The 13,681-nt window shown below is 41.1% G+C and overlaps 1 protein-coding gene across 2 annotated transcripts in view; it reads left to right on the top strand.

Moving 5' to 3' along the window:
- The window catches only part of NQR (ARP protein (REF)), a 148,968-nt gene that overhangs the window by 77,910 nt on the left and 57,377 nt on the right, over positions 1 to 13,681 (top strand). For both annotated transcript variants that reach the window (XM_087687638.1, XM_087687637.1), the window contains 2 exons: positions 11,094 to 11,168; positions 13,347 to 13,466. In XM_087687638.1, the coding sequence (XP_087543764.1) occupies positions 11,094 to 11,168; positions 13,347 to 13,466 (195 nt within the window). The remainder of the gene's footprint in view (positions 1 to 11,093; positions 11,169 to 13,346; positions 13,467 to 13,681) is intronic.

The raw sequence follows: 13,681 nt of genomic DNA, 5'->3' as shown, positions 1-13,681 counted from the left end.
GTATTTAGTCATTCATTCAAATTCCATAGTGTTCATTGCCTTTGAGTTACCCTAACCCTAACTGTGTTTTGTTGAGTTTATGCTTTGACGTACGCTTTCATTTATGTTTTTGTGTTTGGATTTTTAGGACTAAGCTAAAGGCTAATGAGACTTTAAATAAGTACAATGCTCACCTTGTGGTGCAAGGGTTTCAACAGAAGCAAGGTATTGACTATGAAGTGAACTTTGTGTCTATTATGCGGTTGATATCATTTCGTCTATTGGTTGCGCTAGCCGCTCACTGTGGTTGGCCAATCTATTAGATGGATGTAAAAGTGCCTTTTGAACGGTTATCTAGAGGAGGAAGTGTTTTCTTCTGTTGTCTGGGAAGGTAAGGTCTTTCGCTTGCGGAAAGCTCTTTAGGGGTGAAGCAAGAGCCGTGGTCTTGGTTCTTGAGGATGGACGAGTTCCTTAGAACTCATAAATACCATTCTACCCCTTATGACCTGAACTTATATATCCATACTCTTTTAGAGGGGGTCTACTATATCTTGTTGTACATAGATGATTTTCTTATCATTGGCTTTGATTCTGCTGCCATAGCAAAATTAAGACTCAACTTTGTTCTTCTTTTGGGATGTTAGATCTTGGTTTGTTGTCTTACTTTTTGGGGATGGAGGTAGTTTGATCTGAGGGTACTATTTTTGTGTCACAGCAAAAGTACGCTCTTAAATAATTAGTGGACTAGTATTGCACAGATTAGGCACGGCTTGTGGGCACGGATTAGATACGGCTTGTGGCCACGTCTCTTGATTTTACTATCCATGTTTCTAAGGATAGTTTCGATGAGCCCTTCGATGAGTACACCTATAGATCTGTGGTAATAAAGCTTCTTTGATTGATTCACACTGGGCTAGATTTAGCTTACTTAGTTTGCTTAGTTAGTATTTTATTATACCTAGGATGTCACATTGAATAGCATGTCTTCGTGTTTCAAAATATTTGTGATGTACCTATTCTTATAGCTTAACTTATGGATCTGGTTTATGTTTGCAAGGATACACTGATTGGACAGGAGATCGTGACACTTGATATTTCCATGGTGGCTATCTATTTACCTTGGGCATAACATCCATTTCTTGGGCTAGCTGTAAGCAAGAGACGGTGGTGGCTTCCAAGGTCGAGGTTGAGTATCAGACTCTTTTTGATGGTACCATGGAGGCTATCTACCTGAGGAGCTTATTGGTGGTACTTTAGTTTCCATGCGACTCTCCCACCATTGTCTACTGCGACAACCAAAGTGCCATTTCCCTTGCGGACAATCCGATTATCGCACCATAGACGCGGCATGTAGGGATTCACTTTCACTTCACTAGAGAGCAGGTTGAGCTAGGTACCATACGCCAAGAGTTTGTGCCTTCATCAAACAACTTTGTAGACATATTGACCAAGGCAATCAATCAGCGAGTGTTGCGGTATATTCTACCTAGGATCGACTTGGGTACTCTCTCCCCTACTTCTTTAGATTGACCGGAAGAGGGTAATTCTCTCAGCTTTCCCTTCTTGTTTGAGAAGGGACGGCTTTTTTCTCTTGGTAGCGATAAGATTTTGTTTAGAGTTTGTGATCAGTTTGGGATCACATTTGCTTGATCAGTTCTCAAATTAGTAAGTGATCATCTTATGATCAGATTATGCTCAGTTTTCAATGACTTACAGTTGGTTCCACGGATAGCAACATGTTAGTAAATGCCATTGATAGTTTCAGCCATGGTTAATGGTGAGAATATGGTTTACTTTGGTTTTGAAGTCAAAACAGTTGAGAAACATGAGTTATGGATGCATCCAATGGGTTCCTAGACTAATTTTCGGTTTTATGTTATATATATGCTTGTTGGAAATATTTAGCAGGTTTGGGACATATAGCATGGTTAGGCAACTATGGTCAATGTTACGACTGTGATGCCTTATGGGAATTCTAGTGCAATATGCTTTTTCTTTGGCACAATGCAATGCAATCAAGGACAATTGCAGAGATTTTAAGGGAGTGGTTTATTATGAGAACGTGAAATTCTATTGCTTTGCCTAGTATTAGATTAAAAGTTAATCAAATGTGCTAATGTGACTTACACATGTGAGGTGCAAGTTAGTTATTGCATAGTGTGAGACCCAAGACCTCAAGATATCAGTTGGTGCCAAAGGCAAAAGTTCTAATAAGTTATCCCTAACAAGTATTAGGTGGTATCCGGTGTCAGATTTGGGCTTGGTTGACATTAGAGAACAGACTTTGATTAATTAATTAATGCTAATCTAAAGGTCAATAACTTCTCAAGGATACTTGGAAGACAAATTAGCCTAGCCAATTTAATTTTTGGATGGTGGAAATACGTTTTTAAGCACTAGAATAATTTTTAAATTAAATTTAAGATTTAATATTTTGAAAATTAATTTAGTTGCTGGATAATGTTGGGAAATGGGATTAGAAGGCTGCCACTGGGTAAAACTTGCCCATACAAATGGATAAAACTTTTTTAGGGGTTAGTGGAAGTCTATTCCAGTTATTGTAAGAGAGAAGGATGCTGTTAGAGAGCAAGTAGAGGTTGTTGATGTGATTTACAACTACCAAAGATTAGTCCTATAGCATGATACAATAGTTTGGAGCCCTCCAAGAGTAGGTGACAGTAGCCCAAGGTCCTTCTGTTGGTGTAGATGAAATATATAGGAGGGGGCATTAGTCTTTTTGGTGATCCTATGCTATAGGTGACAACTTCCATGGTTATTTGAGTAGGGTAGCAGTAGCTTTTCGACGTTTCTCGTAATGAAACTTTGAAATTTCTCTCTTCAGCATTCTTTCTTATCCCCTAGCCATCTCTCAAGTTATCTTAGTATTTTCCAACTGTTTGAGCTATCAGAGGAAGAGATTGAGTCAATTTGTGTTGTAAATTCTAATTTATAGCAAAAATTAGGGTTTGACAACCACCTCGGGATGCATGCTCAGAATTGAGGGCCTAGGACTTGAATTCCAGTTGTTGAAATTGAGAAATTTCAGGGAGATTCAAGAGGCCAGCTAACCAATATATGATTTGGGGCTAAATTTGTCTTTCAAGGAGTAGGGTAAAGGCCAATCCCCAAGCAAAACAAGGGGCAAATTGGTTTGGAGGCTTGTTGGTCAGTTTTGATAGCAAGAGGCAATTGGATTAGTAGAGGAGATTAGAGTATCTCACATGTACTCCTTTCATTTGCAATATAAGATAAAGAAATATCGCAAGGGGCGCTAGTTTTGGGGCCAACAGGGTGTCCAATGTTCAAGATTAAAGTGGTAAAGTGTGGATTGTGAGTCTATGTGAATTTTGTGCTTGCTATAATTAGTGCTTAATCAGGTTATTTACCACTTAGATGGGGTGTTATTTTTATGGCCATTTCTTGCTTGAGAGCCCCATCATTGAGGTAGTGGGAGACATGAGTTTGTACTCAATTTGTCATTTAGTTTTTTTCAAAGAAAAGAAAATTCTACTAATAACACCTTGGAGAAAATCCACCCAAGGAAAGATATAAAGCACAAGGAACGCTATAAAGAATAGCTAAGCATATGACAAAGACAATGGTTGTGTGAACAACTTGTCTAGTGAGGTGTGGTGCCAAACCATTTGAGGGGTGGTATGAAAAAAGGTGTTGCTAGAGTCCAAGTTTGCAAGAAGGTATCTCTCCTCCTCATCCTCCTTTCAAAAGCTTCCCTTTATCTTATGCCATCTCCCATGGAGAGTGTGGACCATCTTTGTCCAAATCCTGGGGTGTCCCTGCTATGGATACATCTTGAAGTTCTTAGTATGGCTGCACCTCACGGTCCAAATAAACCAAGCAATAATGCTGGCAATCAATTCCCATCTATGAAAGTGTCTCTAGGTCCATTGTGCTTGTGAGTTATTTGGAGGATGCATCCTCCTCAGATGTTGTCCAAATTCCAATGATGAGGAATAAAGACTTCCTTGAACATGTTCATATCCACGTGCTGGGCCTCTATTTGTAACCCAAGCTGTAGCCCCCCAAGTTGTAATCATGGTATGTATTGTGCCATGAAAGACCATCTTGAGGGCTCTCCTCCATACCTTTTGCCATACCTTTTGGGCTTTGGAAGAGTCCCATAGGCAGTTGTTGAGCTAAAAACATATTAGCTTTACTTAAACACCTTTAAAACTTAATTAATGAAAAAACCTAGTTTATTTAAAAGAAACACGATCCTAGAGAGTTTCTGTGTTCCATAAGCACAAACCCACTTGAGAGGTCCCAAACTTTCTATAAATACGTATGCTGCCCTCCATTTAGCTTTATAATCTCGTTTTTGCAGATTTCAAGTATTTCAGGTTGCTGTCCATAACCTGTTCACGGAGGACATCTCAATCGAAGATGTCCATTGCTGTCTCTATCAGCTGGCGCGTGATATCCAATTCTCTTCACGTAGTTTGGAGTTGTTCTTAGCCAGGCGATTGCTATTCCTACGTAGATTTGCTACCGTACAGCTTGCCACGTCATCATAGCCCTGCGTTTGGTAGTTTTCTTTTTCCTCCAACAGTTGCCAGCTCCTACAGGCTGTCGCCAGGTTGTTCTGCCTACGTTTGGTAGTTCTCTCTCTATTGCAGGCTGTGTTGCTTGCGTTTTTAGTCTCTCTCTTTCCTGCATGCTGTCTTGCCTGTGTTTTTAGTCTTTCTCTCTCTTGTAGTCTTCGTTTTTAGTTTTTCTCTCTCCTCACTGCCGTTTGCATCAGATCCAGCTTCTCACTGTTGCGTTTGTTGGTGTTCGACATTCGGAGGCAGCCTCGCTGCGATTCGGGATTCTTTTATAGTACGATACACTCTCTAGCTCATTATCCTTGCCCTGATCCTTGAGATATAGGAGTTTGAGGTTTAGTATTCTTTCACTGCATAGTGTGTTTGCTGCAAGAGCATTGTATATTCAGCAGTGATATCACTTCAGTTATTTTCTGTGTTCATTGTCTCTGAGTTATCCTAATCTTAATTGTGTTTTTTTATTAGTCCGTGCTTTGTTGTACGATTGTTATTTGTATTTTTGTGTCGGAGTATTTCTTTACATGATATCAGAGGTTGGTACTCTCTGAGAAACCTAGGCCTTTGATCTAAAAGCTCTCTGCAAGAAGCAAGAACAATAGTAGGTTAAAAAAACTTCGAATACATCAACACCAATTTAGTTTCCAGAATAACCTATGCCGTGAACCAAGCGAGAGTGGGCAGAACAACTTGCTCCACAAAGTTCCGACATAGTGGAAGACACTTCTGACAACATGAAAGAAAGGCTATATAAGCTTTTCACTAAATAATATCGTGTGATCATGGACTTTTAGACGAAAGAAGACCGAGAAGTTCGATCGAAGGATTACCCTTTAGAAGAAGCTACTCAATGAAGGTATGCATGAATTTCTCTCTTCAGATGTTGCACATAAATTTGACGATATTGCAGGGCCGTCGAGACCTTGCTCAGGGATGGGCCCCTCTGTTGGAGAAAGAGATCCGGAGTATGTTTTATTCTTTCATTCTCTTCCGTCCACTCCAGTACAAGGTACTTTAGATTCGTCTTTTGTTCCTTCGTCTTTTACCTCTTCTGCTTTGCAATATACTGGTAGAAATCATGAGGAAGATAGAGTACAATCAGTTGACTATGGAAAAGGTTCTCTTGAGGACCAATTCTTGTACCTTAACACATGTCATGGGGATTATAAGAAAAAGCCAGGTATCTCTTCTTCTGCCTTTTTTTTCAGTTTTTTCTTAAAATCAAAATGAATTTTGTGTTTTTATTTCTACATTGCATGGTGTATCATCATCATCATTATTTCATTTTCAATCATTAAATGGTAAAAATGAACAAAATAATCTGCACCTTTCACACCACAAATTCAAAATCCACCTATCCCACCACATTTTTCCAGTTGCTTCTCCACTTCGCTTTACACCAGTTATATTTCCCTATCAAACACCTCATGTTGCACATCACATCGCACGGGGGGGTTACGGAAACATAAGCATTGCCTTTAGGACCTCATCCTTTCCTCCATCGGGTGGTGTTCCATCTACTTCTCACACACTTTCGGGATCATTGCAACTTGGGTATCCCCCCCAATCTCTGAGTATGGATTAGTTGGTGCCATAGCTTGTCTCTATAGCATTACCTAGTGGACCTCCTGGTCATGCTGTTGTGCCTTAGCCAAGCTTCGGACAGGGCTTTCGTTTCCCAGTGCCTCCACTTCCATCGGCACCTTATGGAAACATTCATGTTCTAGTGTCTCCGCAATCAATTGGCACTCATTGGACACTCCTAGCCTATTTCTGCCTACCCATCTTTTCCTCCTCATTCTTCATATCAGACACACCCACCACCACCATCTTACCCTCTACCTCTATCTTATTCCACTTTCTTGACACCTCATGGTTCCAGCTCATCTTTTGCCAAGCATGCTTTCAATGATAAGACTTGTTTCAACGGGTCAAACTTTACCACTTGGTTGAACTTGATGAGACATGTCCTTGATTGGTCATGTTGCTGTGCCCCAACCAAGCTTTGGACAAGGCTTTCGTGCCCCAGTGCCTCCACCTCCATCGGCATCTTATGGAAATATTCATGTTCTAGTGCCTCCACATCAATTGGCACTCACTGGATACTCCTAGCCTATTTCTGCCTACCCACCTTTTCCCCCTCATTCTTCATATTAGACATATCCACCACCTCTATCTTATCCCACTTTCCTGACACCTCATGGTTCCAGCTCATCTTTTGCCAAGGATGCTTTCAATGATAAGACTCGTTTCAATGGGTCAAACTTTACCACTTGGTCGAACTTGATGAGACATGTCCTTGACTGGTCATGCCGCTATGCTCCAGCCAAGCTTTGGACAGGGCTTTTGTGTCCCAGTGCCTCCACCTCCATCGGCACCTTATGGAAACATTAATGTTTCAGTGCCCCTACATTGAGTGGCACTTACTAGATACTCCTAGCCTATTTCTGCCTACCCACCTTTTCCCCCTCATTCTTCATATTAGACACACCGACCACCACCATCTTACCCTCCACCTCTATCTTATCCCACTTTCTTGATACCTCACGGTTCCAACTCATCTTCTGCCAATTATGCTTTCAATGATAAGACTCGTTTCAACTGGTCAAACTTTACCACTTTACCACTTGGTTGAACTTGATGAGACATGTCCTTGATTCCTAGAACCTATGGGATCTTGTGCAGGGGTTGGAACTCCAACCCAATCTCGCACTTGTTCCATATGAGGTTGTTCGCTCATAGAAGGCTAGGAATACCTCCGCTATTGTCGAGCTGATGTAGGGCTTATTGCCTGAGTTTCATTGTGAGCTTTAGTATTTTGACTAAGTGTTAGAACGATGGGCACACTTGACTGACCGCTATGCGGCTTAGGATAGGACCCGTCGTATAAATCTTGACCATGAGCTCCAACTCTTTAAAATCACAGACTAGGATGACTTGAAAGTCAAGTTGATTCAGTATTGGCGACTTCTTGCCGAATTCTTCACTACGGGGACTTCCAAGTCCTCTGACGATCAGGTCACATTATTTCTAAACAAACTCCTCAGGAAATAGTATAATTTTGTGGAAAATATAGTTTCAAAGCCTACTATGCCTACTTTCTATGAATTTAAATGTCAGCTGTTGTGTTACGCACGGTTGTTCAATGAATTTCATATGAACTCTTTCTCAGAGGGGGCTCTTGTTGCTCATTCTCAGAAGGGGCAACTAGGGAAGGGCAAACAAAATCAAACCTCCACTCAAAATCCAAAACAAAATCAATCCAGGGAATCACAAGGAAACTCCTAGTCACAACTCAAACAAGGGTGGTGAAATGTACCTAAAAAGAATAGATATTGTCAACATTGTCAAAAGGCTGGTCATTTTGACGATGAGTGTCATTCAAAGGCCAGAGGCACAACATCCAAATCGAAGTCTCAGATCCTCGCTCGTGAGTCGGGCAACCCCCAGTAGGGGAGGCAAGGTGATGGTAAGGGGCAGTTTAAAGGTTACTCATACTGCCACCTCTCAGCCATCTCAGTCGACAATGTTCTCAACTCTAGAGGGCATGTTTGATTGGTTTGCAGAGGCCCACATCGCCTCCATAGAGGCATAAAATGCGAGTCTCGTCCACATTTGCGAGTTCTCTTCTGACGAGGTTACTGTAGATGCCCACTTGTCACAGCCGAGCACTTCAGCTCTTGCTTGGATTGTGGATAGTGGAGCTACACATCACACGACTCCTATAGAGTACATTTTGTACCTGAGCCCCTGCAGCCGGGAGCGGGGCTGCGTAGGAAACAACTCCTTGGTCAAGATTCAGGCTCAAGGTAGCATCAGTTTTGCCATTGACAAGCGTCCGGATCTGGTTTCACTAGACAATGTATACCATGTCCCCCAGTTTGGGGTGAACTTGCTATCTGTTCAATAGCTTTGCCGGTTGGGGTGAGCAGTTTTCTTTACAGTGACCATAGTTAAGATCCTTGACTCTCAGATTGGTTTAGTGATTGTTCACAGTGAGACACAGCCTAATGGCCTTTACCACATGACACACTTTTTGACCAAGTGGATAGCTGAGGGCTTCGTGTTCCATAGCTTCTAGGCATTAGTCACATCTCGGGAGCCTATGAACAATGAGCGTCTTTGGCACTTTCGCGTCCAAATGGCACTGTTGCATTGCATCTTGTGTGGGCATGACATCTTGCATTACCCCATGCATTGGCATTCTGTTCATGTAAACATGCATCTGTGCGCATTTATCGCTTTTCAGTCTTTTGGAGTGGTTAACTTTGGATCCACCATACTTGTGGCATTACCCATGGCAGTCTCCAAGGAAATTTTCTTTACCTTTCTTGTCTTACTTGCTTGACATGTTTGCTATACCCATAGTCTTATTCTTCTTTCCCAAAACCCAGTAATGGTAGGGATAATATGCTTGTTTTTGTAGGGCTTGGTAGCCATTAGGCAGCCGTTGTGCATCCTTTGTTCGATGCCCTGTCCTCTCTGGAGTGATCACTTGGACTCCCTTGGTAAGATAACCATCGCCTGTGTAGTCTTAGTAGGACATTCGGGAGCTGATGCGTATCCTTTGTCCGATACTTCGGTTGCTTTGGGGTGGGACGCCTTGGGGTAAAAGATCTTTCTCGTGGCACCTTGTTGGGCCTAAGAGGGGATGTTGAGCTAAAAATGCATTAGCTTTACTTAAACAGCCCCAAAACTTGCTTAATTAATGAAGAAACCTAGTTTTAAAGAAACACGATCCTAGAGAGTTTCTGTGTCCCATAAGCACAAACCCACTTGGGAGGGCCCAAACTTTCTATAAATATGTATGCTGCCCTCCATTCAGCTTAATAATCTCGTTTTTGCAGTTTTCAGGTGTTTCAGCTTGCTACCCACACCCTGTTCACTGAGGATATCTCAGCCGAAGCTGTCCATTGCTGTCCCCATCAGTTGTCGCCTGATTTTCAGCCCTCTTTACGTAGTTTGAAGCTGTTCTTAGCTAGGTGACTGCTGTTCCTGCGCAGACCTGCTGTTGTACAGCTTGCCATGTCATCACAGCCCTGTGTTTGGCAGTTTTCTCTCTCCTCTAGCAGTTGCCAGCTCCTATATGCTGCTGTGAGGCTGTTCTGCGTGCGTGTGGCAGTTTTCTCTCTCTTGCAGGCTATCCTGCCTGCGTTTTTAGTCTCTCTCTCTCTTTCCTATAGTTTGCGTTTTTAGTCTTTCTCTTTCCTCACTGCCGTCTACATCAGATTCAGCTTCTCACTGTTGTGTTTGCTGGTGTTCGACATCCGGAGGCTGCCTTGTTGCGATTGGGGGTTCGTTCCGTTCAAAGTACGACACACTCTCCAGCTCATTACCCCTGCCATGATCCTTGAGATACAGGAGTTCGAGGTTCAGTATTCATTCACCACATAGTGTGTTTGCTACATGAGCATTGTATATTTAGCAGTTACATCACTTCAATTATTTTCTATGTTCATTGTTTCTGAGTTAGCCTAACCCTAACTGTGTTCTTTTATTAGTTTGTGCTTTGTCGTACGATTGTTATTTGTGTTTCTGTGGCAGAGTATTTCTTTACAGCAGTGTCTTTGTGTCTCCTATGGCTTATCACATCTCGCACTTGTGACTGGTTCCCTGCCATATCCAAGCCTAGTATCAAGTGCTAAGCTCGATTTGTCATTCATTATTTGGTCTTTCATTCATTTTGTGGTTGTCTATTCCTTTCTTGAGTTAGTTTCTATGGCATCCTTGTTTTGGCTCTGCATAGGCATCCTATTCTTGAGTTAGTTTCTATGGCATCCTTGTTTTGGCTCTGCATAGGCATCCTATCCTTGGCTATTTTAGCTCAGTCTATGCAGCATCATTTCACCTCTTCGTTTCTGTGTTTTGCATTCAACTTGTGCTTAGACCATTGTGCCTTTTTAGTTCCACATGTCATCTTTTTGACAAACTCGTGGTGGTGATGGGCATCAAAGGTAGGTGTGGATGGGCCAAAGAGTATCAAAAGCTGATTGTCTGGGTCCTTGTGCACCAACAACTAGGGGTAGGGAGGGCAAGTATGGAGGCAAATTGGAGGGGAGGAGGTAAAGGGCATGGAGAGGTGCAGATGAGTGACTAGGGTAGGGAAGGAGTGTTACAATTTGAAGTCCCCTCTTTAGCTAGCTATTTTTCCTTTATCCAGTTTGCTTGTGCTGTTGTACTTACTAAAATTTTCCCCTTTCATTCATACGTATATCTCAGGCTATGTACTGTTGTTTTCATTCTTTCTGCGTACTTTTTTTGCATGCTCTAGTTTTTCCATAAGAGATGGTTGCAATAACATGTAAGATGAAAGGAATTCTAATTTGTACGAACATGTGTAAAAGACCAAACAGCCAATGAAACCATTAGTTAGTATTATATTTGAGACTAGATATTAAATGAGTATTCTGATAAAGGAAAATTATGTGGATCACAACTCGAAACTTATGATGAGAGAATCGAGCTGGATCTGGGGGAGGGAATGTGGAAAGGCAGAGGAGGGAGGCGTTTCACATGTTTGTTACCTAAAGATCTAACGTTATAATTATTTGACAGGCAGGGAAAATGAAAACAGGAGAGACAATATTAGTGACTGCTGCTGCTGGAGGCACTGGTCAATTTGCAGTTCAGGTGGGAGAAAAGGGCAGAACAAGTTTGAGATATTCATTGCTATATGATTTTGAGATTCACTTCATGCAGTTGTGGTTACACTTATAAGACTTAGTGGAATCAAAGTTGATTTGGTGTTTCAGACCTTAATTACCTGAGCTTATAATCAGGCATTTTCTTTTCAATGTATCAGACAATAAACAAATGATTGTCTGTGATTTAGATTAAAATTAGTATGTTAACTGATTAGTTAATATTTGGAATCCCTTACAATAAGCGGGAGCCTGCCGCTTTTATATTTATATATATATGTGTATATAGAGTGTCAAATGTGCTGGACCATCTATTCTCTTGAGGGGAAAACAAGTAGTAATTTTGGAAACAGGAATGAAGCATTATTCAAGGGAATTCCCAAACTCTGATTTGTTTCCTCCATTTATTTTGTATCTGTTTTTGGTTTTTGTACCACCTCTCAGCTCCCATTCTGGTTGCCTAAAATCATTAATTAACTACACTCAATGCCAAACAAATACAATTGACATTTCTCATAATTCAATGTCTCAGGAGGCTTGAAGCCTGAAAGTTCTTTCTATGATAGCTGCTTATTTTACAAGGAAGGAGGGCTTGTTTTGTTTTTTGACCTTGGGTTTTTGAATGAGGGGATTATCAAACTGGGGGACAGGGAGGGAGGGCAGGGAGGAAACTCAAGGAAGGACTGTTCACATAATTCAAGGTCAAAGGGGGGGGGGGGGGATCAAGGAAGGACTGTTCACATAATTCAAGATCAAAATATATCCTGCAAGGATAACTGTTTCTCTTTTGTTCATGGGAGTAGTGCTGTAATATTGTAGGAGGTAATGGGAGTAGTTCATGGGAGTAGTGCTGTAGGAGGTAATGTGCAGTCCTCACTTGTATCTTGAGGCTTGTATGTGCTGCAAGAGTCTTTGTGAATGACATAGGGGCTAGTATTCACCAGTTGCTTGCTTTTAGTCAGTTTACAGCAACTTTGCATGCTTATGTTCAAATTCTGGTCAAGCGATAGCGGCAGACTGGCCAAGTTGATAAATTGACAAGTGAGTGCTGAGTATTTTAAAAAAGAGAAAATAATGATTCTATTCATAAAATCCCTTGGGAAAAGATATAAGGCAAAGCACAAAATTAGGCCTGTAAGGGACCTTTTAAAAAACTGAATATAAAACAAAATGGGAAGTCTATTACAAGGCCTGAATGAATAACCACTTGAGGTCTATAATGGTAGACAAGGTGTGGCTGAAAATCAAAGGAAGTGCAAGAATCCTAGATCTTGAGAAAAGCATCTCACCTGTGCCTGTCTCACATCTGCAGAGAGTGTGGACAATCTTTGTCCAAATCTTGGAGAGAGTCTCTGCAGTGGTTATATCCAGTAAATCTATAGCATGTCTACATCTTGGTCCAAATAAACCAAGCAATGGTGCTAGCTATCAGTTCCCCTATTTTCTTGTTGGTTCACTTTGTTTGCAAAATCTTGAGTGTGGCAATCCTACTCAAGAGTTGATCCAAAATGAGAGAGCAATGACTCCCCTAAGCATTGTTGTAATGACAGGCTAGGCCTCTGTCTGTGATCCAAGCAACAGCACCTTCATAGTCTTTGTTGTGTCATGGAAAACCATCCTGAGGGCTCTCTTCCAAACCCCTTGAGCCGTGGAGCAGTCATGTATATAGTATCTCTGTATCTTCTCTAGCTCTGCAAATTTAGCATAGGCAACTGGATTCCTACAGTAACCAAGCCAAGTGGCAACTGCTAAACTTCTGTGTGCTAGTAACCACAAAAAGAGTGAAATCTTTCTAGGTCTAAAGCTATCATTTGGTCTCCTCCAAAATTGAAAATTTAGTTTCTTTGTGAGGACCAAATAGATAATTGACACTCAAGTTACATCAAGTATTTTCACATGTGACATAAATTGGCTTTTCTGGATGTTGTTTTTTTGGGTATTGCTTTTGGCATATTGTTCACAATTGACTTATCTAGTGAGACTGGTAAACCATAGGATGTCTCAAGATGTAAATCTGTTTCTTTGTATTTTCAAGTCATGTATTGCTACTTACATGCTTTTATTGTTCAGGAATGTTAAACCTTTTAAAAGTAATACATTATGTAGGCTGATATTTCTTTTTAGGCTGATGTAAAACCTGTTTACCATTGTATTATCTCTTATTCAGCTTGCGAAATTGGCTGGAAACAAGGTGATAGCCACTTGCGGAGGTGCAGAAAAGGCATCATTGCTCAAGGATCTTGGCGTTGACAGAGTTATTGATTATAAAAGAGAAACTGTATCCCAGGTAAGTTTGTAGATAACCCAGTTTTCAGATTTTCACTCTTAGCTTGTACATAATCTAATATCAAGGTTTTCACTCAACATGATCGTATGTTCCAGAAAGTTACTCCTTTTCATGTGCATGTGCTTATTTTCTTGATGTTTAGAAGTTCCACGACTCTTTTCTATGGCAAAGTATTGTTAATGCTATGTGAGTCTAAGACTTAAATGTTGGTAGAC

The sequence above is a fragment of the Lygodium microphyllum genome, chromosome 11 (genome assembly GCF_053477565.2).
Source record: "Lygodium microphyllum isolate KBCC chromosome 11, Lygodium_microphyllum_v1.1.10, whole genome shotgun sequence".
NCBI classification, from domain to species: domain Eukaryota; kingdom Viridiplantae; phylum Streptophyta; class Polypodiopsida; order Schizaeales; family Lygodiaceae; genus Lygodium; species Lygodium microphyllum.
This window is presented reverse-complemented; position numbering and strand designations above follow the sequence as displayed.